The sequence below is a fragment of the Sciurus carolinensis genome, chromosome 6 (assembly GCF_902686445.1).
Source record: "Sciurus carolinensis chromosome 6, mSciCar1.2, whole genome shotgun sequence".
Taxonomy (NCBI): Eukaryota; Metazoa; Chordata; class Mammalia; order Rodentia; family Sciuridae; genus Sciurus; species Sciurus carolinensis.
In genome coordinates, this window is record NC_062218.1 from 134608118 (window position 1) to 134632199 (window position 24082).

General features: G+C 47.2%; 1 protein-coding gene across 1 annotated transcript in view; it reads left to right on the forward strand.

Annotated features, from left to right (window-relative positions):
• Positions 1 to 24082, forward strand: part of Adamts2 (ADAM metallopeptidase with thrombospondin type 1 motif 2) — a 255929-nt gene that overhangs the window by 124244 nt on the left and 107603 nt on the right. The window contains exon 4 of the mRNA XM_047556480.1: positions 22494 to 22696. Within this exon, the coding sequence (XP_047412436.1) occupies positions 22494 to 22696 (203 nt within the window). The remainder of the gene's footprint in view (positions 1 to 22493; positions 22697 to 24082) is intronic.

The window sequence follows — 24082 nt, forward strand, 5'->3', positions numbered from 1 at the left end:
GTGTATAGGCTAAATATCCCTTATCTTGATGCTTTGGACCAGAAGTGTTTCAGATTTTTTTAGATTTTGGAACATTTGTATGTACCTAATGAAAGATCTTGGAGGTGGGCCCCCAGTCTAAACACTGAAAATTATTTATATTTTACATACACATGTCCACATAGCCTGAAGCTAATCTTATGCAATATTTTTACTGCACCTGTGTTTTGACTGCAACCCATCATGAGGTCAGGTGTGAGAATTTCTAGTTGTGGTGTCATGTCAGTGCTCAAAAAGTTTAAGAATTTGGAGCATTTCAGATTTTGAATTTTCAGATTAGGGATGCTTAACCTGCACTTTATTTCATGATGTAAGATTTACATGTTTTAAAAGATGAAACCCAAGAGGGGCAATAAAGTTCTGGTTTGGGGTCGGCTGCTATGGATTCTGCCATAACTTCCTGGGAAACTGGTTAATTTTCTATTATTTTATGGAAATCTGGATAAAAAATTTAGACAAACATTATATATACCATTTTATCTCTTGATTTGTTTGTTGAACTTCAATTCATTCTGATATCAAAATTTTCAATGGAACTGAAGTTCAGACTCTGAACTCTACCTGCAAACTATGAATCATAATGTAGTTTGTAAGTTTATAACCCTAGAATCTATGATGGTGATACTTACCCATCTTTTTTTCTTTCTTTTTTTTTTTTTTTTTTTTTTTTGGTACTGGGATTGAACTCAGGGTTGCTTTACTTCTGAGCTCCATCCCCAGCCCTTTTTAAAATTTTTTTCTTTTCAAACGGGTCTCACTGGGTTGCCGAGGCTGGCCTTAGACTTGTGATTCCTCTGCCTCCCAGGTCGCTGGGATTACAAGCATGTGCTGTCCTGGCTGGCGACACTTTCCCTTCTTGTTGAGTTTGTAGTCAGACATGGTAACATATAGGTAACTTGCCTCTCCCAAAGAATTTTTTGTCTGCTTGTAATTTTTAAAAGCAGTTTTATTGAGACATCATTGATAAACTAGTAGCTGCACATATTTAATATGTGTAATGAATCTGGATATATGCAAACATCTGTGATACCATCAAGGTAGTAGATGTAGCCAACATCTCCTAAAGTTTCCTGTGTCTCTCATCCCCTGCTTTTGTGGGGAGTTCAGGGCCTCACACATGCTATCCAAGTGCTCTACCTCTGAGCCACGTCCCCAGCCCGGTCCCTCCCACCTTTTATAAGTAAGAACACTTAACATGAGATCTGCCCTCTTAATGAATTTCAAAGTGCATAACATCGTATTGTTAACTTTAGGCATAGTGCACAGTTGATCTCTAGAACTCACTCGTCTATCATAACTGAAACTTTGTACTGACTGAAAAACAACTCCCATTTCTCCTCCCTCTGGCCCTGGAAAATGCTATTACATAATCTGCTTCTATGTGTTTGACTGTTATAGATAGAGTATCCCCTCCTTATCTGCAGGAGATGCATTCCAAGATATTCCATGGGTACCTGAAACTGCTGAGAGTACAGAACCCTGTACATGCTGATTTTTCTTATACACACATACCTATGATAAAGTTTAATTTATAAATTAGACACAACAAGAGACTAACAATGGTAACTAGTAGTAAAATAGAACAATCAACAATATGCTGCAGTAAAAGTTATTTTAAACCTATGAATTTCTTATTTCTGGAATTTTCCATTTAAATTTTGGAACTCTGGTTGACCTGGAGTAACTAAAACTACAGAAAGCAAAACCTTGGATAAGAGAGGGACTACTGAACCTCATATAAATTTTATGCCATATTTGTCCTTCTGAGACTCATTTCAGCACGCGTGTGTGCCTGGGTCACAAGTATGTGGTGTCAGACTGATGTGAAAGACAGATTGGAGTCCCTCTCATTTTTTGGAGAACCCCACTGCATTATAGAATGAAGAAATGTCAATCCAGGACATGAATGTATTTTCATTTCAAGGGGAATCTTGTACAGACCCAAACACCCTGTAGTGTCTCCGTGCCAGCAAAGCCCACGTTCCATGTCAGGTGGGGGGTCCAGAAACAGACCCCAGGTCAAAGTCCTTAGGCCCTTGTACTCTCTCTCTCCAAGCCTCAGCCTCTCTGCACCTACATGCACAGATTCCCCAGAGTAATGCCAAAACTCTATAGGTGATGTATGTTTGAGGTCAGGTCCCCCTCTGGCCTTTGCAAAAGCAGGTTCTGGAGTAGGCGAATGATGAGACCAGCAAGAGTGTTTCACAGTAGAGCCCAGGAAAATCTCTTATGGTCTAAGTCCTGTGGGTGCCCTGGGCTCTTAAAGCCTGCTGGCTCCAAAGTGGCCCCACTATACTTTCTAGGAATTCCACCCTGTCCATCCACCTGTCTCTACCCTGTGCTCTACCCATCTACCTGCTCTGCCCACTTGTACACCCTACCTTCTCACTCATCCTGCCTGTCCAGCCCACTTGCCCACCCAGCGATTTTTTTATCCTGCCTGCCTGCTCTGCTTAACCTACACATTCCTCTACCTGCCACCCTGCTCTACCACTCTGCCCTACTGCCTACACTACTTGCCCTACTTGCTTGCCCACTTATTTGGCCTGCCTACCTGCCTGCTCTGTCCATTGGCTCATCCTGCCTGCTTTGCTGGCCTGCATGCCCCGCCCACTGCCCATGCCTCTCTGATTCTGCTCTCTTGCTTGCTGGCAGGGATCTCCTCTTGCTAAACCACTTAATCTGGTGATATATTTCCTCTGGAAGGTCCAGCCCATTGATCTTGCCTCTCGGGTATTTGATTACAGTGTTTTCTAACAAAGTCAGAAGCAGATTTCCATGAGAGGTTTATAGTTCAGTAATTATGGTGCTTTGGCGGTGTGTGCCAAGGTGCAGGAATGTAGGGGGTAAGGATGTCAAGGGAAGAGGTCAGAAGATTAAATTAGAAAGAGGGAAGGTGAGCATTAGCAAGAGAGGCCAGGCTGCCGGCTGGGGCTCTGGGCAGGCATGGAGGACCGTGAGAAAGGGGAGTTGTAAAAATGAACCATTTCACGCTTAATCACTATTTCCCATAAGGTACTTAAGGAATGATGATGCGAACTGAACTTGGACAATTAGCGTAATTAAACATTCATGGTGCCTGCGGCCCATTTCCTGCCTGGGGATATCTTTGGAAGCAGAAACAATTCTTTCTACTTGGAGGTGATTTCAAGAGCAGCTTGTGGAGGGAAGGTTTCCCGTAGAACTGGACCATGGGGGATGCACCCCTGAACCTTGGATGGGGACAGGACCCCTAAAGAGACCTTATGTTGGCAGCAGCCTGAGTCTGGCAGAAGGTGGAGTGACACTGGTCTGGTTGATATGCGAATGGGTGAAGGGTCCAGTGTTAATGACCCATTCCCTTATTTGGCTAAATCTAAGCCACTTAAATCTGGTTCCGTGGCTGTCACTTCCTTTCCTTCCATTCCCTTACAAGGGAACTTCAAGGATCCCCTCCATTCGACTGAGCCTCAGCTCTTTAATAAACAGTGAACACTTACTGCGAGGGCTGTTGCCAGGACCAGTATGTATATTTTTCAGATAGGGAAACTGAGGCACACAGAGGAAGAGCTAGCTGGGAGATGGCCTTGCCCAGACTGGAATGAAGGGCATCTGTTGAGTTTTTCCCTCTGGCCACTCAGGAGAGGTGGAGGTCACTGGGTATTCCCAGACTGATGAGTTTATCTTGGGTCAACCACAGAGACTCTTCTTGTGGAAGGGGCACCAGGCACCGCACTTCCTAGTAGGATGGTTATAGATGTTGAATGAGGTGACAGATGTGAAGGCCCCACCCTGGGGTCTGGCACCCCTTAGGTCCCCAGTAAGTGCTCAGGACTGGCGGGCTGTGAAGTCAGCTGTGTTTGGTCCGCTGGGATTCTTTTGGTGTCGAGGGCAGGGGTTGGCAGACCAGGTCCGTCTGGTGGGCACTCAGGCAGGAAGAACCTTCAGGTCCTTTGCTGCTCTGAGACGAGAGGTATCTGGATACAAGGCAGCCCCTACGCTGACTGGGCTGGGCGTGGATCCATGGTGGGGACTCCTTCCACGTCATACCCAGGCTGGTATTTGGACTGTGGCAGGTGGGAGAAGGCACAGCTGGGGCCCCTGGGAAGTCTGCCCACCCCCAACCCTGCTGACTGGCTGGAGGATACAGGAGAACTGACTGATGTCCTGGCAGGATCCTGGGGAGTGAGCTGGAATCAATAACAGCTCTGTCTAGCTGGCACACTCCTGTCTGCAGTCACTCTGACTGTCGTTGTCTTTCTCATCCTAGAAGGCAACCCCATACCCAGGACCTCCCCAGACCACGCTCCAGCTCCGCCTCCCTCTGAGTTCCAGTCCCCTTGTTCCTGAGTATGCAGGAGCCCTGGACCCAACATGCCCAGACTGCGCCCCTCTCCTCCCATGTGGCTTCACCCGAGGTTCCCATTGCAGCAAAAGGCTTCCCTGGGTAGCCAGTTGTTCAGCTCTGAAACCCAGAGTCCTCTTCCTGGCTCCCTCCCTACGTCCTGGCTGGACGCTACCTGTCCACTCTGTGTGCGTGCCCACTTGCTGAATCTCTTTCTTCTCCCTCTCCAGTCCCATCTCCTCACTGAAGCCAAGGCTGCTGTGAAGAACCACACATTTGTTCACATCTGCTTCTTGCTCAGAACCTCCAGTCTCTTACCACATCCTCAGGATTGCCCTCTGCATATTTGTTCTTTTGGGACCCTTGGTCATTGACACCCTTTTCACTCTGCCTGCCTGGACTGGGGAGCATTAGATGTTCCCTCAAGGACTTCTGCAGCCCTGTGCTTACCTCTCTCAGAACTCCCCAGGAGTGTCAGGTTCCCTAACTCATATCTGGGCCCTGAAGTCTGGGAGCGTATGTGAGAGGTGGGGATGCCGGTCCCAGTCACTCCGTGGTTCCAGCCTGGTGGCCTATGAGAGTATACTATCTGATCCACACTGTCCAGTTGCTCCCTGTCCATCCATCTGAAGTATCCAATGGCAGCAGACTGATGGACCACACAGCCATGCCAGTGCCCACAGGAAGGCCAACGAGAGGGGTGCCACACCATTTCCATCCCAGATCTTCCCAGGTGGGCACTGGCTATCAGGGTTGCTCCTCCTGAGCCTCCAAGGCAGAGCCCCTAGGGAGCCAGATCTGGGTGGGGAATCCCTTGGTCTCCCCAACCCTTCGTTACATGAGGCCCACCCCTGGCCACTGCTGACATTCCTGGCTTTTTTTGTGTGCATGTGACTTGGTTTAAAAGTCAATCTAAAGATGGACTGACTAATGGATTGCAGCTATATGAAAGGGTGAACAACAAATTGGCCTCCAACTACTTATTGCTATACCCCACCTCCACTTTGCCCATTGGCCTCCTGGTGCTTAGCTCCTTTCTCTAGAGGTAGCCACTGTTTCCCTGTTTCTTCTGTCTTTTCAGGGTATTCTAAGCGTGTGTGTGTGTGTGTGTATGTGAGAGAGAGAAGAGAGAGAGAGAGAATCTTAGTCTGGAACAAAGGTTTTGCGATGTGTATATATGTATGTCTTCATTTTTTTTAACATGAATACCAGCATACTACATATATTATATGCTATATGACATTTGCTTTTGTTGCCAGGGAGTAGATCTTGGAGATTTTCCATACCAGAACTTACAGATCTGCCCACTTCTTTCTACACAGATATTCCATTGTATGAGTAACTTATTTAACCAGTCCTTGATTGATGTGACTTAGTCTTTTTCAATATTCAGTATTTGGAGTAATGCTACACTGGATAGCTTTATACTTATTCCCTGTATACTTGCCCACTTGTTTGAGGACATTTGTAGGATTAAATTCTTTAATTAGATTTGCTGGTTCAAAGGGATGGTGCATTTTAAATTTTGATAAAGATGACCACATTGACTTCATAGGAAAGTGTGCAGGATACACTTTTATCAACCCTTGACACACACATTTTCATTTTGACAATCTGATGCAGTTATTTTGTTTTTTAAGGATGAGTATCTTCTCATGTATATAAAAGCTGCTTGGTTTTCTTTTCTCAAAAGTGTCAGTTTCCCATTTCCCTTTTGTATTGCTGGGCTGTTTCTTGTTGATTTATAGGAACTCTTTATATATTAAGGACATTGGTCCTTTGTCTGAAGTGCATGTGTGCGTGCCCACTCACACATGAGCTCTTTGCTGAATGTAGGGCTGAACCAAGACCACACGGGAGAGAGGAGGAGTCTGGTGCTCACTAAGCATTCGTTGCTGCAGGGATAGCCAGTGAATTTGAATTGTGTCCCTGTGTAAGGATCCCTCAATAAATCACATCCACCAGGAGGGAAAAGGGATGCAGGTAAACAAGAACTACGTGGGCTGTGGCCCAGGAACCTTCAGCTACTGTGGGGCTGAAGGCAGTGGGCTGACTCTGGTTTGATTGAACATAACTATCTTCAAAGGGTCTCAAGACAAGTAGGGGGAGGGCATCTAGGAAATGGGCACGCAGGGCATGAACCAAGGTCACAGACTAACTTGGGAGCCCAACTCTGAATAGCACCGTGCTTCTATTACCTTAATATTGCTTGGCAATATTTAAAAATCATAAACTTCATGTGCAAATCCAGATTTTTAGCCTCTTTACAAAACTATGAAGGCCCAGCAACTGGGTCACTTAACCAAGGCTGGCTATGTTGGTCTGGAGACGGACAACCTGCCCAGAGACCACTGTGTCCTCTTATTCCACACTCCCATGCGACTGTCTTCTGGGAGCAAAATATTTCTCAGTTAAGAGTTTAAAAAGATTAGCCAAGCAGGCCACTTGTTTCAAGGAAAAATGGGAGAGAGTCCGTTTCTTTCTGGAAATGCAGACCATTTCTCTACATGCAATATACGAACAGAGTGCCAGGGTCAGAGAGAGAAGACATGGTGTGGCACACCCACTTGACCCTGTGGGCACGAAGCCCGTGCAGCTGACTTAGCAGGAACCCAGGGATTAGAGAGACTCAGGTAAGGACTGTTTTTGGTCTGTGGTCTGTGGCCAGTGGCATGTTGTCACGGTGGCACCTGGAGCTGTCAATGTGTCAGGAACCGTGGCAACAGTCCTCACGAGGAGGAGAGGAGAGGTCACTGTCAATATGCACCCTCTGCATGACCACAGTGAGCACACACAGCCTCCACCTGCCCTCCCAGCCTCTTAGCCACCTCCTCTGCTAGTGATAGCCAGGAAACAGGCACACCTCCTTATAATGTGCTGCAGCTGGAGGAGAGACCCCGCAGCTGCTTTGTCACCTGCAGCCACTTCCTCACCTCTCCAGTCTTGGCATGTTCATGGGTGGCATAAGGATAACCGTAGTTTTCCATTTATCCAACAGGTGTTATTCACCCAAGTTCTTTTTATTTTCAAGCTCCACATAGTTGCCTGGGGCCCTATAGAGGAGTCAGAGGTTGCTTCAGTCTTCCAAGGGTAGAGTGTGTGTGAGTTGGGGCTTGCATATGTTTGCATAGGTGTTAGGTGTGTGAGTTTGTGTGAGAGTAGTGTAAAAGTGTGTGTGTGAGTGTGTGGTGGGGTGGTCAGCGACCGCGACAGCCCCCGGAAGACTGTAATGGAGACGATGCTGCACAGGGCCTGACAATAGCAGTTTTAGAAGTACTTGAGGAGTGAATGAAGGAACAAATGAATGAATGAAAATGTAGGTTTGGGGGGCCAGAGAAAGAAGGAATCACTTAGTTGGTCTGATGAAGGGTAAGCAAACAGGCAGGAACTGTCCCAAAACGGACAGTCAGGGCAGGACCTGGAAAGAGGAGCAGAGTTCACTAGGTAGAACGTGGAGGTGGGGTCCTGGTTACTGGGGAGGGTGTGCCTCCCCTGGGAACAAGGTGCTTCAACTTCAAAGGTGGGAAAAGCCAGTGGATGAGATGGAGATAGACCTTGGAGCCCTTGGTGTCTTGGTGGGAGTCAGAGCAGGTGTCCTTCCTGGGGTGGCAAGTCCCTCCATATACAGACATGTTGCTCATTTAGTCCTCCTTTCAGTGAAGCTGGCTGGACCCCTGCCAGCTGTGACTGGCAGGGTCACCAAAGCTTTTAAACAAGAAAAGGAAACCCCAGCCCTTCTCAAGTAGAATCATGGTGACTTTTTTAGTCTCTGCCTAATGGACTGCTGAGCCTGTCCTCTGAAGCCCTGGGGATGTCCCAAGCAGCCAGGGTGAGGCAAGCAGGACCTTGTGATTCTCAGGGTGGCCCAGGATCTGGACTTGAAGTGCATCCCCACCATCTCCCTCCACACCTCAGTTGTTAGGAAAGGCCCCTGTGAAGCTGTGTCACAGATTAAATTTACAGGATTCAGCACTCGCTCTGATTTCTGATTTCCTCCCTTCTCTAAATGGGGCTGATCAAATTAAGCCCTGTCAACACTGTGGTCCGACAGCAGGCTTAGTGCTATACGGTGAGCAGAGCAGAATGTTCAGGGTATGGGAAGTAGGGGAGCCCCTGCCCTCCTCCTCCATTGCAGATGGGTCTTTCTCAGGGAAGAAACATCATGGTAGAGGGGCTGGTGAGGTCCACAGGGCCTAATTGATGCCCCCGTCCTAGTCTTCAGGCACCAGGGTCACACGGGAAAACAAAGAGGAGGCAAACCCAGCACTTGTGAGAAATGGGACATGTTTCTGATGACTGTCTGGAAATTCTTCCTCAAGGGTGGGTGCCTTGGTGACAGAGTGCAGCCTACCCTAAGGTGCTGCCCCCGAGTCCCCGAATTAGCCAGAAGAAGCCATGAGCCCTAGCCCCAGCACCTCTGTGTGCCTGAACTCTGGGTAGGAGAGGGAGGGATGAAGAGAGAGGAGGGCAACTGGGGACAGCTGTGCTGGCTTGGGGAGGGGGCAGCAGGGTGGCTGTTGAATGCTCATGACCTGGAAGGAGATGACTTCGCTCACACAGGACTGGGCAGCATTGGGACCACCTGTATATACTGGCACCAAGCCCTTCCCAAAGGACAAACACTGCCAGTCCAGAGGGCCCTCAGCCACTCCGAATGACATGGGGCTCAACCTCTGAGAAGACAGAGGGCCCAGCAAGGGAAACTAGGGTTGACAGGTGGAGAGAAACACTTTGGGGCTTGGATGTGAGGAATCCAGAGAAGGATGAGGTGCCCATTCCTATTGGAGGCACAGGTGAGGACAGTGGCAGAGGGAATGGGTGTTGAGGAGGGAGGTTCCAGAGACAGGAGTGAGGGAGGAGCCAGTTCTGTAGACCCTGATGTGTGGCCAGGTGGATGTAGATGACATGCCCCAAGGTGAGCAGTGTAGCTAGAGATGCAGATGGAGTTGAATGAGGCCATCAGACCTCAGAATGTCCTAGATATTCTGAGTGGGAGGTGCCTGAGGGCCTTCAGAGAGCAATGTCCAGGAAGCTGCCAGATATCCAAGTGAGGGACTCCAAAGTGTATACTGGGCTGACAACAGGGATTTCCCTGCCTGCGACATGCTTTTACCAGCTGTGCACAATGGACGCCTCTAGGCTGTGTCTGTGGCCACATGGGGCCCTGAAACACTGGCCATCAGCACCCTACTTCCAGCCTCCTGCCTCCTCCACATTCTGAACGAATTCCCAAGGAATCTTCCCTTCTGCTGGGACCTGTGGGTGTCTGTTTTGTTCTGAAGTTCACAGTAAATATTTTCATTAAATGATCTGCCTGTCTCTCTACTGGCTCCCACCATCTGGCCGCTGTGTGTTAGGGAGATGCTTTGAAAAGAAAACCCAGGGCCAGTTCCCTTCCCTGGGCTGGCTGCCCAGTAGAGAGGAAGTTTGGTGTCCTGGAGACCAGGGCAGGTCCTATGGACTCTCCTTGGCTTTAGCAGATGTTTGCCCAGGGAAGGGCTATGCTGGGCTCCCTGCTAGCAGTCCCCACTGCCCCTAGAGGCCTGGGAACCCAGTTTCTGAAGGAGCCCTTGTGGATCCTGGGGGCTGTTGGACAGCCTGTTGAGGCTACCAGGAAGATGATGTGGGACAGAGGGCACCTGCAGGTGTAGATGAGAGTAGGTGGGTCAGCTGGTGTTTGTGGGACGGTGGGACAGGGATGTTTGGAACCTTTGCGGGGGCTGTAGATAGCAAGCCCCAGAGCTCTGCTGCAGAAAGCCTGGGGGAACTCTGAGAACTCCTGGACATCCAGCGCAGCCCTGCTGTCTTAGACCCTTCTTAGTGTCTTCCATACTTCTGTGGGGCCATTGTAGCATCACTCCTTAAGGACCTGTATCCGGGGACTGAACCAGAGCCTGGTCTCTTTCCCTGGGCCATGGGCGTAGCAAATTTTCCTCTTACTCTACATTGGGTCCCTCCAGAGAGTAGGAGGTATAGGATAGAAGCAAGTGGAAGGTCAGATGCCTCGAGAGTTTCAAGGTGCTCTGGCTACAAAACTAAGCTGTGGTGTCAAACAGTTCAGTGTATATGATTGTGTCTGTCTGTGTGATGTCATGCTAGCACTCTCGTGGTTGGAAGAGACAGAAGGCAAGTGACTTGTCTCAAAGAACTTGAAAGTCCAGGGATGTATCAACTTCAGCCACAGTTGGATTTGGGGACCTAAATGGTGTCACAGGCTGTTTTTGTGCGTTTTCTGTTACTATAACAAAACACCAGGAACTGTGTACTTTATAAAGAAAGAGGATTATTTAGCTCATAGTTTTTATGCTGAAAGTTCCAAGATTGGATGGCCCCCATCTGTCCAGCCTCTGACAAGGGTCTCACATCAAAAGATGGGAGCACTTGGAGAGGAGATCACATGGTAAGACAGGAAGCCGGAGGGATTCAGGGTCCCAGCTTGCTTTTCTATGGCAACTTGGTGTCACAGGAACTAACCTGTGTCCTGATTAACTATGTTATGCCTTCTGGGGTCTGTGTCCCCAGTAACCTCGACATTTTCCACTAGGCCCCATCTCTTTAACTTTTTATCACCTTTCACGTCACCACAATGGGGATAAAGCTTCCAGCACGTGAACCTCTGATGGACACAGTTAACTACTAGGGAACTATTACTGGCACTTGGCCTTGCTTTCTTCCTCTCTCAACTCTGATTCTTATGAGAGAAGGAACCACCCTGCAGTTTGGGAATGACATTGTCCCATCCTAGCAAACCAGCAGAGAAGAAAGAAAGAGAATATCCCCATATACATGAACAAATGAACTCGGTTTCATTTGGCCTGGCTGGGCCGCGTGGGCACTTCTGGAGCTGGGGGTTCAATAGGGTTGACTCCTCTGAATCATCTGGGCTGGCAGTGGGAGACAGTCATTGGCCAAAAGAAAATCAAGGGCCAGCACCTAGAAAGGGGCAGGTTACCATGTTGCATGAGTCCAGGGCAAGTGGGTGAGGGGCAGATCTGGACATACCATGTCTACCCCTGAGGAGCATCCTTTGGACCTCTGCCCTGGGAGGAATGTTCCGAGGACCATCCGAGACAGGAGGTAGAAGAAGCTTCTTTCCTTTTCTCCAGAGCTGTCCCACCCGCCAACCCAAGAAAGCTCTGGAAAGTGAAGCGGGTTGGGGCTCAAGAGGGCCACTGGGGCAACCCCATTCTGGGGTAATTCATAGTACTTTCAGTTCTTGTCTCAGATTCGGTGCAGTGGCTACTGATGTGGTGGTGTATGGATGAGCACTCCTGAGCCCCTCCCTGCTCCCTGGGAGCCCCTCCCTGCTCTTATCTTCCACCTTGAGTCGTAAAAATGACACTGGGTGAATAGTGTCTGCAGGAGTTGCAAAAATTAATTCAGATTCAGTAATAAAATTATAAAGGCTGGGATGAAATAATCATAATGAGCTTCTTTTAATAAAACTCACCAGTGGGACTCTGCACTGATGGCCCCTGTGGGGCCAAGACTGCTTTCTGTTTCCCAGAGCCTCCAAAGAGCCTGCCTGCTGCCAAGCAGGGCCTCTTGCCGTGTCCTGATTATGCTTCTACATAAACATATTTTATCTTAATGATCATCTTTAGGGGAATTTGTAGTCAGGGAGTGATTGCCTCTTGGTTGTTAACAAATGAGGGGTGACCTTCCTCCAGATGACCTTCCTGGACTGGGGGCCCCAACATGTGCTCCGTGGGGCCTTCTGGTGCTTGGGATTTTGGTCTTGCACGACCTGTCCAGCAACCCCTACAAGGCCCTTGTAGTGGTCAGAAAAAGAGACTGTGTGGAGTTTTGGTCTGAGCTTTTGCTAATATCATGACCTTAAGTCTAGTATAGCAAGCCTCTCCCCCACCCTCTTTCTTGCAGTGTTCCTGCCAGGAGTTATAAGAATTTAAGCTTCAGGGACTCTTGACCCTAGGGAAGAGAGCCATTTATTCTCATCCACATGGTTGACTTGTTGTGGGGACAGCATGGTACCTCTTTCTGTCTGTGTAGAGAGTGCCTCATTAAGTCTACCCAGACACTCATCCATTCTGCTCAGCCAGTAGAGAACTGGGGAGTACAAAATGGCTCACAGGGAAAGGACAGTCAAAGAGGAGACAGGGAAAGAGCACTAGACTTGAGAGTCCAAAACCTGCTCAACATCAATCATAAAAAAGCATTTAGCTACATTTTCTTCTAGTACTTCTATGTCTTGATTCTAATCATCCCATATTAGTTAGTTTTACATTACTACAACAGAATACCAGAGACAGCTACTTTGCAAAGAAAAAGCGTCTATTGAACTCCAAGTTTTGGCAGTTTAAAGGAGTAGTGCTAGCAAGGGCTCAGTTCTCAGTTGTGACACACAGCATAGCAGACAACAGTAGTATAAGTATGTACAGTAAGAAACACTTGATAATTTCTTAAATCAACAACAGAGAAAGAGAATGATGGGGCCACACTTGCTCCTTTGATAATAATCCTCTTGAGAGAACTCAAGGGGTTGCACAAGAAATAACTTATGCCCTCAATGACCTAAGAAATAGGAGGACACTCATACCATTCCCAAATCATAATGCTGATCCACCTGGGATTTTTTTTTTTTTGCATAAAGAGTAAGCAATGAGCAACCATTCTAAGGTAATCCAATAGTAGTATCCTTTTGTTACTATAAAGTTTTGGAAAACGAGTACTGTTTCCTTGAGACCATTTAATTGAAATCAATTGTGCTGCATCTGATTTTGTTTCTTACCTATTGCACTAAAAACTTTGTTTTTAAGATCCATCCATCGATGTGGATTTCAAACTTCTAACTCTGTGGAGAACTGTATACTTACTTATCTCTTCTCTTGTCTATTTGTAATGCCCGGGTTGTTTCCAGCCTCCCACTACCTACACAATGCTGTGATAAACAGCTCTCAATTGTCTCCTTTTGGACCTGACTCAGATGCCCTCCACATCTGGGGCAGAGCTATTGTCTAGGAATGGATTTCCTTTCATAATCATTTAAGGGATTTCCTTTTCATTTCTTCTGTGCTGGGTCTGCTGTTCCCTATATTTTGTGTCTTACTATTTCTTGGTCACCTCTTTTGATAAAGTACATCCTTCAGAGTTTGTTTTTTTTTTTTTTTTTTTTTTTTTTTTGGTACTGGGGATTGAACCAGGGGTGCTTAACCACTGAGCCACATCCCCAGCCATTAATATTTTCTTTAGAGACAGGGTGTCACTGAGTTGCTTAGGGCCTTGCTAAATTGAGGAAGCTGGCTTTGAACTTGTGATCCTCCTGCCTCAGCCTCCTGAGCTCCTGGGATTATAGGCATGGGTCACCATGCCCAGCTATTCATAGTTTTTTTTTAGAAGGAGTGTTGACAGGTAAATGTCCTGAAAATTCACATGTCTGGAAATGTCTTTAGTCTCTTTTTGTACTTGATTAAAAATTTGTGTAATTTTTTGCAGTTAGGAAATTATTTTCCTTCAGAATTTTGAAGACTTCAATCCATTGCTTTTCTACTTCTAATGCTATTTTTGTGAAATCTAAGCCATTCTGATTGCAATTCTTCATCTGCCACCCTTCTGTAATGTGCTTATTTCCTCCTCTTATTTTCTGTAAGTTGGTGGATTCATGTTCTGAAATTTCATGATGACATGGGTCTGTTTTCCTCTACTGTATTGAGTATTAGTTGTATTCTTTCAATCTGAGGACACCTTACAGTTAGGGGAAATTTTCTTGAATCATTTCTCCAATAATTTTCTCTGTGTCTCTTCACGGAACCTCTCCTACCAGGATGATACACTTTTGGTCAGATGCTCTAATTTTCTTCTCTTTTCTCCTAATTGTTCTTTGGATTATTGTTTTACTTTCTTTTCCCAGTCCTTCCATTGAGTTTTTCATTTCTGTTCTCCTTCTGTTCTTGTTTAATGGATGTAATGTCTTCTTTTAGCTTTTAGAGGATACTGATAATAGGTTTCTCCACTTTCTTGTACAATCTCTTTCCTCTTTATTTTGCTTCTCCTTGGCCTCCATCTATAATGTTGGAGGCTTCCATCACAAAGTTGGTGATCCTTATTTCCAACCTTGTTAGAAGAGAAGAAGCCTCCAGACCAACGCCAATGCAGAAGAGGGGCTCAGATTCAGGAAATGAACTTGGCAGTAACCTTCTACTGGTCCTACTTATTTCAACCCACCCTTAACCCCCACTTCTAGATGGTACTTAGTGCATCAGTTTTGGAACCTTTGGAGAAATCTGTGATGCACACTGGAAGAGTCTTGATTTCTTCCCTGCCAGCTTGGGATTCAACTTCCTTGGGTATACCAAGTTCATTACCATGGGAAGTGCCTCTGTTTTCCAGACTCACACAGTTTCTGCTGCTCTAACTGTCCTTATAGAGGTGTTTCTTAAAAAAATCCCTTGGTTTTAATGGGATTCCAGGAAGGAGCTAAATGGGATGTATGTATTCAATCTGTCATTTTTACCTAGAAGTCTCTCTTATGTCTGTACCTGTTTTGGGAATTTTTACTCGGTTCCATTGAGCTGTGTCTTTCATGACACCAGCACCATAGTATCATAATTAATGTTATTTTACAATATGTTCTGTAAATTTGAGTGACACATATCCCCTTATTATTCTTTTTCAATGTTTTTCTGGCTATTCTCACATGTGTTGTCTTCCAGGTGAATTCTGGAATTATTTTGCTGGAGTTTAACAGTTCTTTGACGGTGATTGTGTTACATTTCTAGATTAATTTGGAGAAGAATCAACTTCCAATTCATAATCATGTCATTGTGTCTCCATTTTCCGAGGTCTTCCTTTGTATTTTTGGAGAGTTTTAGTCTGTATTACTTTGTGCATAGCCTTTATGCATCTACCGTTTTTTTTATTCCTGGGTATTTGCAGGGCAGGGGTTGTTGCTACAGATGACAAGCCCTTTTCCCCTCACCTGTTTTGTAGGTAGTTATTGCTATGTACAAGAAAAGTGTTGATCTTTATATGTTCATTTTATGTAAAATGAAAAGTATCTATTCCTTGTAGGTTTTGTAAGACCTTTTTTTTTTTTTTTTTTTTTTTTTTTTTTTTTTTAAATAATGTCTTCTTGTCTTTCTTTTGACTGTGTTGTAAGTTTCCTGTGATTTTACTGGGGTTCTCTACTTGAGCCAACAATTGGAATTTCTACTTCAGGTTTCAAGGGGCTTACATTTTCTTATTTTTTATTCTATCTCATGTTACTGATTGTGGACACAAGTTTTGAGATTTCTTTGTGTCATAATGTGTAGTTAGATTTGGAACTTATTTCATGCATGCTTGAAAAGGGCATGTTTTCTGGTTTGAGGGCTTAAACAATAGATTGTCTTATTAGTTCAAATCCTTATCTCCTTTCTTGATGTTCTATCTAATCCATCTGTTGTGTTCTGGAATCAGTGTATGAAAGTGCACATTTAACTGTGGTCTTGTTCATTTCTCCTTGTGTCCATTGGAAACTCTGCTAGGAGCAACAGGTTTCCTATCTCTCATATCTTCTCCATGGATTGTTTGCATTGGCAGTCTGGCCCCTTGAATGCCTTGGATTAAAGTTATCTCATGAATAATATTATACTGCCTGGTTTCTTTTCATTGGCAATTGCATGGTGTATGCTTCTTCGCCTCATTTGTTTTAAATCCTTCTGGTCATTTTGTCTTCGTTGTGCCTTGTGCAAGTAATTTATAGCTGGATTTTGTTCCAGTTCCTGTTTCTCTACCTCTCACCACATTTTGACTCCTGCGTCTCCTACCCTCTTTCTGGACTTCCTGGTCCTGCTTGCACCTGCCTCTTCTTACAGACCATCTCCCAGCTCCCAGGAGGACCCCTCCCTTCCTTCTGCTGGATCCTGTGTTCTGACTGCATCTTCCTGCCATGGCTTCTACCCCTCACAGCCCTGTGGTTACCTGTGGAGACACTGGGGAAACTGAGGAACACCTGGTCCTATGACCTCTGTCTTCTAGGGGACTCCATCCAAGATGGAGGAGGCAGTTAATGCACAATCAAATTCACAAGTGAGATTAGATCTTAACACAATGGCTTATTATATGAAGGACGGAAACAGGATGCTATCAGAGAGGATTTGGGGGAGGAGACTATTTTAATTTAGAATGAAATGAGGGAAGACCTCCTTGAGAAGGTGACATTTCAGCCGATATCTAAAGGATGGGAGAAATGAGGGGCAGGTTATTCCATGGGGAGAGGATATCTGTGTCACCAAATAGTGTGCTTCTCCATGTTCTAAGCACTCCAGTCTACCTGGTTGTCCCCCAGGGGTGTTGAATAAGGTCTGTGGAGGAAGTGCATGAGAATTGTGTTCATCAGCTTTGCATTACTATGACAAAATACCTGAGGTAAACACCTTCTAAAGAGGAAAATTTATTTCAACTCATAGTTTCATAGGTCTCCATCCATGGTCACTTCACCCTGTTGCTTTGGACCTTTGGCAGCCAAGTGTTTCATGGTGGGAGCTCATGTGGAGAAGGCCTGATCACATCATGGCACCCAGGAAGCAAGGAGAGATCCAGGAAACCCAGGGGTCCCAATATCCTCTTTAATGGCACAACCCCTATGACCTAACTTCCTTCACCAGGCCCCACCTCCTAAAGGTTCCACCACCTCCCAGTAAGTAGGCCTTTAACACATTAGCCTTTGGGGGACACTGCAGATCCAAACTACAGCAGGGATCAAACATGCCCCTGTCTTTCAAGGACTCTGAGCCCAGTGCAGGAGGGAGACAGTGGGGTTGTGCACCACAAACTGTGGGGTGCTTCCCTATGGGCCTTCTGGGGGGCTCCTCTTGGGCCTGAGGTGGCAGCTAACTTTGGGCAGAAGCAACAGCAGAAGTAGAAAGAGTATCCTGGGTAAAGAGGTGAGCCCAGCAGAGGTGTGGGTGTGGCCTTTGCATATGGACTGGCAGATACCAGGTACCTTTGACATTGTAGGGCTAGAACCTGCCACATGATGCTCCTGAGCTTATAGACTCAAGCTCCAGGTTTTCTCTTCTCCAGGTTAAATGTGCTTGTTTCTACCAATTTTGGTTTCCCCTAAACCAACCCTTGTGCTGGTGAAATTCAGGGACTGCTCTGAGCCATGTTAATAACGTTGAGGAATACACCCATAGTTTACTAATAGCGGGCACATTCTCATTGCAATTTCCTGCTATTCCCAAGTATATATTATAATTCTTTAATTTTTAAAATGTTATTTGTTCTAATTAGTTGTACCTGACAGTAGAACGCATTTATACATTTTAACAGATCAGACATAAATAATGTTGCATTTTGGCCTGGGGTCAGGTCCTGGCTCCTCCTTTCTAACACTGTGGTTTGAGAGCCACTTGATCTTTCTACTCTTCTATTACTTTGCTGCTTATCTTGGTCCATTTTGTGTTGCTGTAATAAAATACTTGGTGCTGGCTAATATATAAAGAATATAGGTTTATTTTGCTTACCATTCTGGTGGCTGAAAAAGTTCAAACAGCATGGGGTGGCATCCTGACAAGGCACTTCCGCCCAGCTGTGTCATAACGTGGCATATTGCATTGCAATGGTAAGAACATGTATAAGTGAGTGGGAGAGACTGCATGTCAGGAAAGGAAACAAGAGACAGGTAGGTTCAGGCTTACTCTTTTATAACAACCTATTTGCTGGGGAGCTAATCCAGTCTCTTCAGACCTGATGCCCTCTCGTGATTTAGTCCCTTAAAGTTTCCACCATCTAAGTAACATTACTGAAAACAAGTTTCCCATTTCTGAACCTTTGCGGGACAACCCACAGCCCAACCATAGCACCACTAAATGGCGGATGACAACAAGAACGATAAGGATCCTCCTCCTTAGTGTGAAAGTCGCTATTGGAAATGACAGTCTTGTCACTGTGAAGGACTGTGCATATTCCCTTGCTCCAGAGACCTGAACATTGAGGGGCTATTCCCAGGATAGTCACAGATATAGCCCTCAGCCCACAAGCTTAGGGGGCAGGCAGTATCCCTAACTGTATGGGGCTATAAATTAGCTTGGCAGCTGTGACCCCCATGCCATTCCTCTGGGTGGCACTTGCTTTGGGCTTCCCTGGACAGGAACCCTGCTTTTCCTTAATATGTCTTCTCTACAGTCTGTTGACATCCTTGACAGAGCCTTTCCTTTCCATTCTAGAAACTCTAAAACTGGGGATGGCTCTTGGATACATTTCCTGCTGTGTGTATCTTGCCTAAGACATGAGCAAAGAGAGCCCCAGCTGCCATTTGGAAGGGTCTCCAAGCACAGGGAATGCCAAGAACTAAACATCTTTCCGGTTACCCATTTAAAAGATAGGATGTTGTGACTGACCCTTCCTTTAGGGGAGACAGCCTACCAGGACCAGGGACTTCTTGTGGAGGTAGCTGCACAGAAAAGGAAGTAAGACTGAGGGCAGTAACATCCCCTGCCTCGCAGGAGTTGGGCAGCACTGACAGCTCACTATCCAGCCTGACTCAGTAGTGCAGGATGGAGGAAAGGGTCTTGTGAGCTCTGGGTCACTAAGCTTAGCAGGCCCAGGCTATAAGTTCATGGGAGCTCCTAGGGAAGTCAGAGATAGTGGCAAAGAGTCTGCTCTGCCTGGCCTAGAACTAACAAGTCTAACAGAGGCCTTGAGACTAGGCAGGCCACCCAGCACAGGTGGGCAGGCCCCAAAGGCCAAGGTTGAGGTCAAAGAAATCACTAGGAAGCTGATCCAGGACCATTCAGGAGCTTGCTATTGGCCAGGGCTCCCTGTAGCAGGAATCCTTTGAGAGACAGGTAACCTGGACTTCAGGGTCAAGCCCATTTGGGGAAAAAGTTGAGGTGGTACCCAGGATTGATAAAGCAGAATGTTTGCTTGGCTGCCTTGTCCCACTGGGACAGAGAAGGGCAGGAAGGCAACTGGGCCAAGGCTCATGTACCCCAAAGCCTGGGGCACATCAGACCTTACTGACTTTGGGGCTGCTCCCTATGTCCTAAGTGAAACTGAGTCTTCCAGGGACCCGACTATCTGGCAAGGCTCTCACCTGCCTGCTGACCTCTGGGGTCCTGTCTTTCTGTCTTCACCTGCTTTGCCCTTGGGCTTTGGAGTTTGTCCACAGGAGCTGGGCCTTAGGCGGAGAGTGTTCTAGAACATAATATCCAAGGCACCTCCCACAATAATCGTGATGAGAATAAAGATGACAAAAATAATTATACTTGAGGTGAACTTGGCATTTCTAAAACATTTTTTTCTTTAGATACTGGGTATTGAACTCAGGGACACTTAACCAACCACTGAGCCACATCCCCCAGCCATTTCTTTAAATTTTTATTTAGAGGCAGGGTCTCACTGAGTTGTTTAGCATCTTGCTTTTACAAAGGCTGGCTTTGAACTCGTGATCCTCCTGCCTCAGCCTCCCGAGCCACTGGGATTATGGCTTGCCCCAGCGTGCACCACTGCACCTGGCTAAAACATCTTTTAGAAATTCCCACTGTTTTGCGTGAACCTATAACATACAGTTTAGTTAGAAACTATGCTCCTTGACGGAAGCAGCTTTAAGACTAGACCTAGCCCAGCTCTGGCCTGATAGTGGCCCCTGCGCCATTCTTTAAAGGATATCTGGAGGGGATACTATACAGTGACCCAGGGGTTAAGATCAGGAGAGCACACTCTGAGGCCTTTTGGAGCCAGGAGTTCATCAGGGGTGGCAGGTGAGTGGTCCTGTGTGTCCTATCTCGAGACATGGCCCTCAATTCACAGCCCTGGCTCCATCTCCAAATCCTCAAGAGAAGGTGGATATTCTATCTTGTTTTTAATGTGAAATCTCACATTAGAATTTTCAAATACTATCAACCAAATAAGGCATTTTCCCCCCAACTTAGATATTTTTAAAATACCACTGGTCCTAATGAGCACCTCTGTGGTCTGGTTTTGCCCCTAGGGGCTGGCCATGCATGACCCTTAGCTTGATAGGGGCAGAAGGTAATGTCCAGTTTCTTCCCGAGGGGAAGACTTTTCTATGGAAATTACCATCTTTCTGCTTCCCAAGGTGGTTCTGAAGGTGAACTGTCCCTTCTCGTTGAAAATGCGAAGAAATAAATGTATAAAAATAGAGGAGCAATCCCTCAATTCCTCTGTCAGATTTAAGTCCCCAGTGTCTCCTCTGAGAGCAGCAGGGATGGCCCTGAATCATCTCCAGGCAGCTGAGTGGAGCATTGAGCTCTGCACAGGCACTACCCACAGGATTCCTAGCCCCTTCCCTGACCCCTGGGCAGCACCAACATGTGTATGCATGTGTGTGCTTGCATCGCACATATGTGTGTATGTACATGTATGTGTGTGCTATGCATGTGTGTGTGGAGTGTGCCAAGGACCCACGAAGGCATGGGGATGCAAGCAGCTGCTCAGATCTGGCCCAGCTTGTTCTTCTTCCTGTCAAAACTGGCACCTCTGCTTCTCATTTCCTCTCTTTTCACTCTTGGTCTTGCCCACAACCAAGCTGCAGATGTACCTCTGACTAAGTCAGTTTGTCTTGTCTGAGGCAGGCAGTAGGGTTTAAGGAAAGAGCTTCTGCAGAGTCAGCCATGCTGGGATTCTGTCAAATGGGGATAATAATTTATGTTGAAGATGCTCATTGTCTGCACTCAATAAGGAGATGAATGCTGGGGGCCAATTTGGGGGAGTGGGACCCAAAACCAGGTGGCCTCATATCTCCCTGAGTGGCCAAGTTCCTTTCAGAGACCTGGTTCCACCTCCAGAACCTATCACGTGCCACCTCCACATGAGGGAGTACCCATACCTGTCGGGGGAAGGTGGCAGATAAGAGGCCAGGGGGATAAGTGACAGAGTTTTTCTGGAAGACTCTTTATAGACAGTGTTTCAGGGGCATTAATAGCTGAGCAGGGCTTTTAGTCCCCACCCAACTAAAGAGACTGCAGGGCCTGGACACCACTCTGTGTTGGTGATGTCACCTGCATCCCTGGTTCTTGTCAGGGCAGGAATCTCTGAGGACCTGCCCAAGGAGTGCCACTGAGAAACAGGACCTGACTTGGGCAGACCTGTGAAGGGGGTGGGGTTTCCAAGGCAGTGGCATGGGGGCTCAATGGGCAGCATACAGTGTGGTCTGGAGCTGCCATCAGTGCTGAAAGTTGTCCTCATCAGCCTGACTGTGACCCCCAAGAGGTGAGGGCAGGGGAGCGCTGAAAACTGAGCACTGGTCCAGGGTGAGCTTCAGACCCAGTGGAACAGAGGCAGGAGCCACAGCTTTGCAGACAGTGGGGACACCATCTTGAGGCCCTGAACTTGATGGAGCTCCAGGTCCTGGACCCTGTAGATGAGACCCTCAGGCCCCCTCCCCCAGCCGAGCTGCTGCTCATTGCCTGGTGCTAACTCTTTAGGAGAGGAGGTCAGTGCCTGCTCAGGGCAGACTGTGGGGAGCTTTCATGAGGAGCTTGTGTCCCTGCACAATTTATTGAGCACCAGGGGCTGACCCAGGAGTGGGGAGGGGGACATCTACCTGGTCCCTTTAGTGAAGGACTGAGCAGAAAGTTCTTGGAGGGGTGCCAGGCTGGAGGAGACACTGTGGAACACATATAGCTCGTGCTGGGCCTAGCTTTCCCCAGTTATAACAGAGGGCAGTGACACCTGGAACATCAGCCTTTTGATATCAGACCAGTCCTTTGGGAGTGCATTAGTGTACGAGGGTGAAGAGCTGAATTTGCCTGCTCACTCCTGGCTGTGCAGGCTGCACTCCTGGTCTCTGATGCTGGGTGCCAACCCTTGGCTTCCCAGTGGTTGTCACCATGCTAGGCTTAGTCTCTCACAGTCTCAGGAGGACACCATGGCCTTTGCTGTGGTTGGAGTTACTGCAAGGAGCTGGCCAAGGGGTGTTGGTTTGAGTGCTGCTGAGTCTGAGCCAGCTTGGCATATCACTATAGTCCCTCTCTAGACCTCAGTTTGTTCTTATGTTAAATAGGGTCAACAATGCCCTTGATTCAGGAGACTGTGACTTTTAAATGAGATGATGGTGATGCTGGCACCTGGCTGGTGCTGAATTGCATCCAAGTGGAGTCTTGTCCTGCAGTGATGTTCCTGGTGAGCCCAACCTGCTACTGATGACAATGTCCTATCTCTGTAGGGGCCTCCCTGGGTAATCTGGATAGCCTCAGCCAAGCCCTGGGCGTCTTGGAGGAGCGCGTCAACAGCTCCAGGAGGAGGGCACGCAGGCATGCTGCTGACGACGACTACAACATTGAAGTCCTGCTGGGTGTGGATGACTCAGTGGTTCAGTTCCACGGGAAGGAGCACGTGCAGAAGTACCTGCTGACGCTTATGAACATTGTAAGTAGGGCTGGGCGGGTCAGCAAGACTGAAGTCAGAGGGCGGGGCACTGGGGCGTGGACTGGGCGGGGCATCATGGGCGGGGCTAGACTGAAGGAGGCCAGGCCAGTAGAAGAGGTCCTCTCAACTTTCTGTGCCAAACTGCCACGTTTTCTACTCGAAGGTGGAAACGAGTGCCATCCTCAACAGGAAGGCTTTCTGGGTCCACAGGTGAGGAAAACTGAGCATCCCCTCCACTTCCTCCTCCTCAGGGTTCTCATGTGCAGATGGGGGTTGATTCTGACTTGGCAAAGCTGTTTATGAGAGTAAGCAGTTTTTCCCACACTCCAATCATTTGTGTACTGTTTATAAAACATTTTTTGATGTTTGCCATTTTTAAAATTTAAAATTATTTTGAAAAGAAATCTCACTTCGCCCAGAGAATAATCTTAAGGTAAAATGTAAAATGACCTTATTCAATGCCAGCTAGATAGTTCTGCATTCTGCCAGCCCTGAAGGCAGAGCTTTGGCCCACTTTCTGCCAAAAATGGAGATGAGTGGTGTTAGATGTGGGGACAGACAGATAGACACTAATCAGAGGCTTCTCCTTGAAGCAGTTAGAGGAATTGAAGGTTAAAGAGGGAATCGCTTTGTTCTTGTGAGTCTGGGCTATTTAATAGGGGTGCTATGTGTCACATAAGTCTCCTCAGCACCTGCCTCTGGTGCTTATTGCTGAAAGATACAGGGTCACCCCACACACATTCCATGCCTCATGTCCTTTAGGAGGTACAAGATGTTGATCAGTATGCAGGTATGGAGACTTTTGCACTCTCTGCTTGGTACTGACCAGGGCTATTGTGGGGATATGGGACACCCAGTCTTTGAACTGCACGCACTGGGGAAGCTGAGTTAAGCTTTTCAGCCCTCCTTCTCAGTGGGTCTGGGTCCTCTAAACACTACTGGGAGAATTGGGGTGGTAGGGAGGACCAGGGCATGACTCTGAACCAGAGATGAGAGGGTGGAGAATTGGTGAGGAGCAGGGTGATTGGTTGGTGGGGAGGAAGCCGGGCTTACAAAGGGCTGGAGGTGGAGTCAAATCCTGGGCAGGTGGGAAGTTCTAAAGTAGCCTAAAGCTTATTAGTTTGTGGGATCCTCTAGAGGTCCATTCAGAGGCAGGCAGTAAAGGGCACAGAGATATTCTCTGGACCTACTGCTCAACTGTGCTTTTCAGGGCCCGGTGGTGAACCTCTGGGAGCTAAGTGGGCACATAGGTCAGAGTCCCCAGGGCCCTGGTGAAAGATGCATCACAGGCAAAAGGGAGGATGTGGATGAGCTAAACCTTGGAGAGAGAGACTTCTGCCCACATGTTCACCTCCTTCCTGTTCTGTCTTAGTTGAGCAATTGACA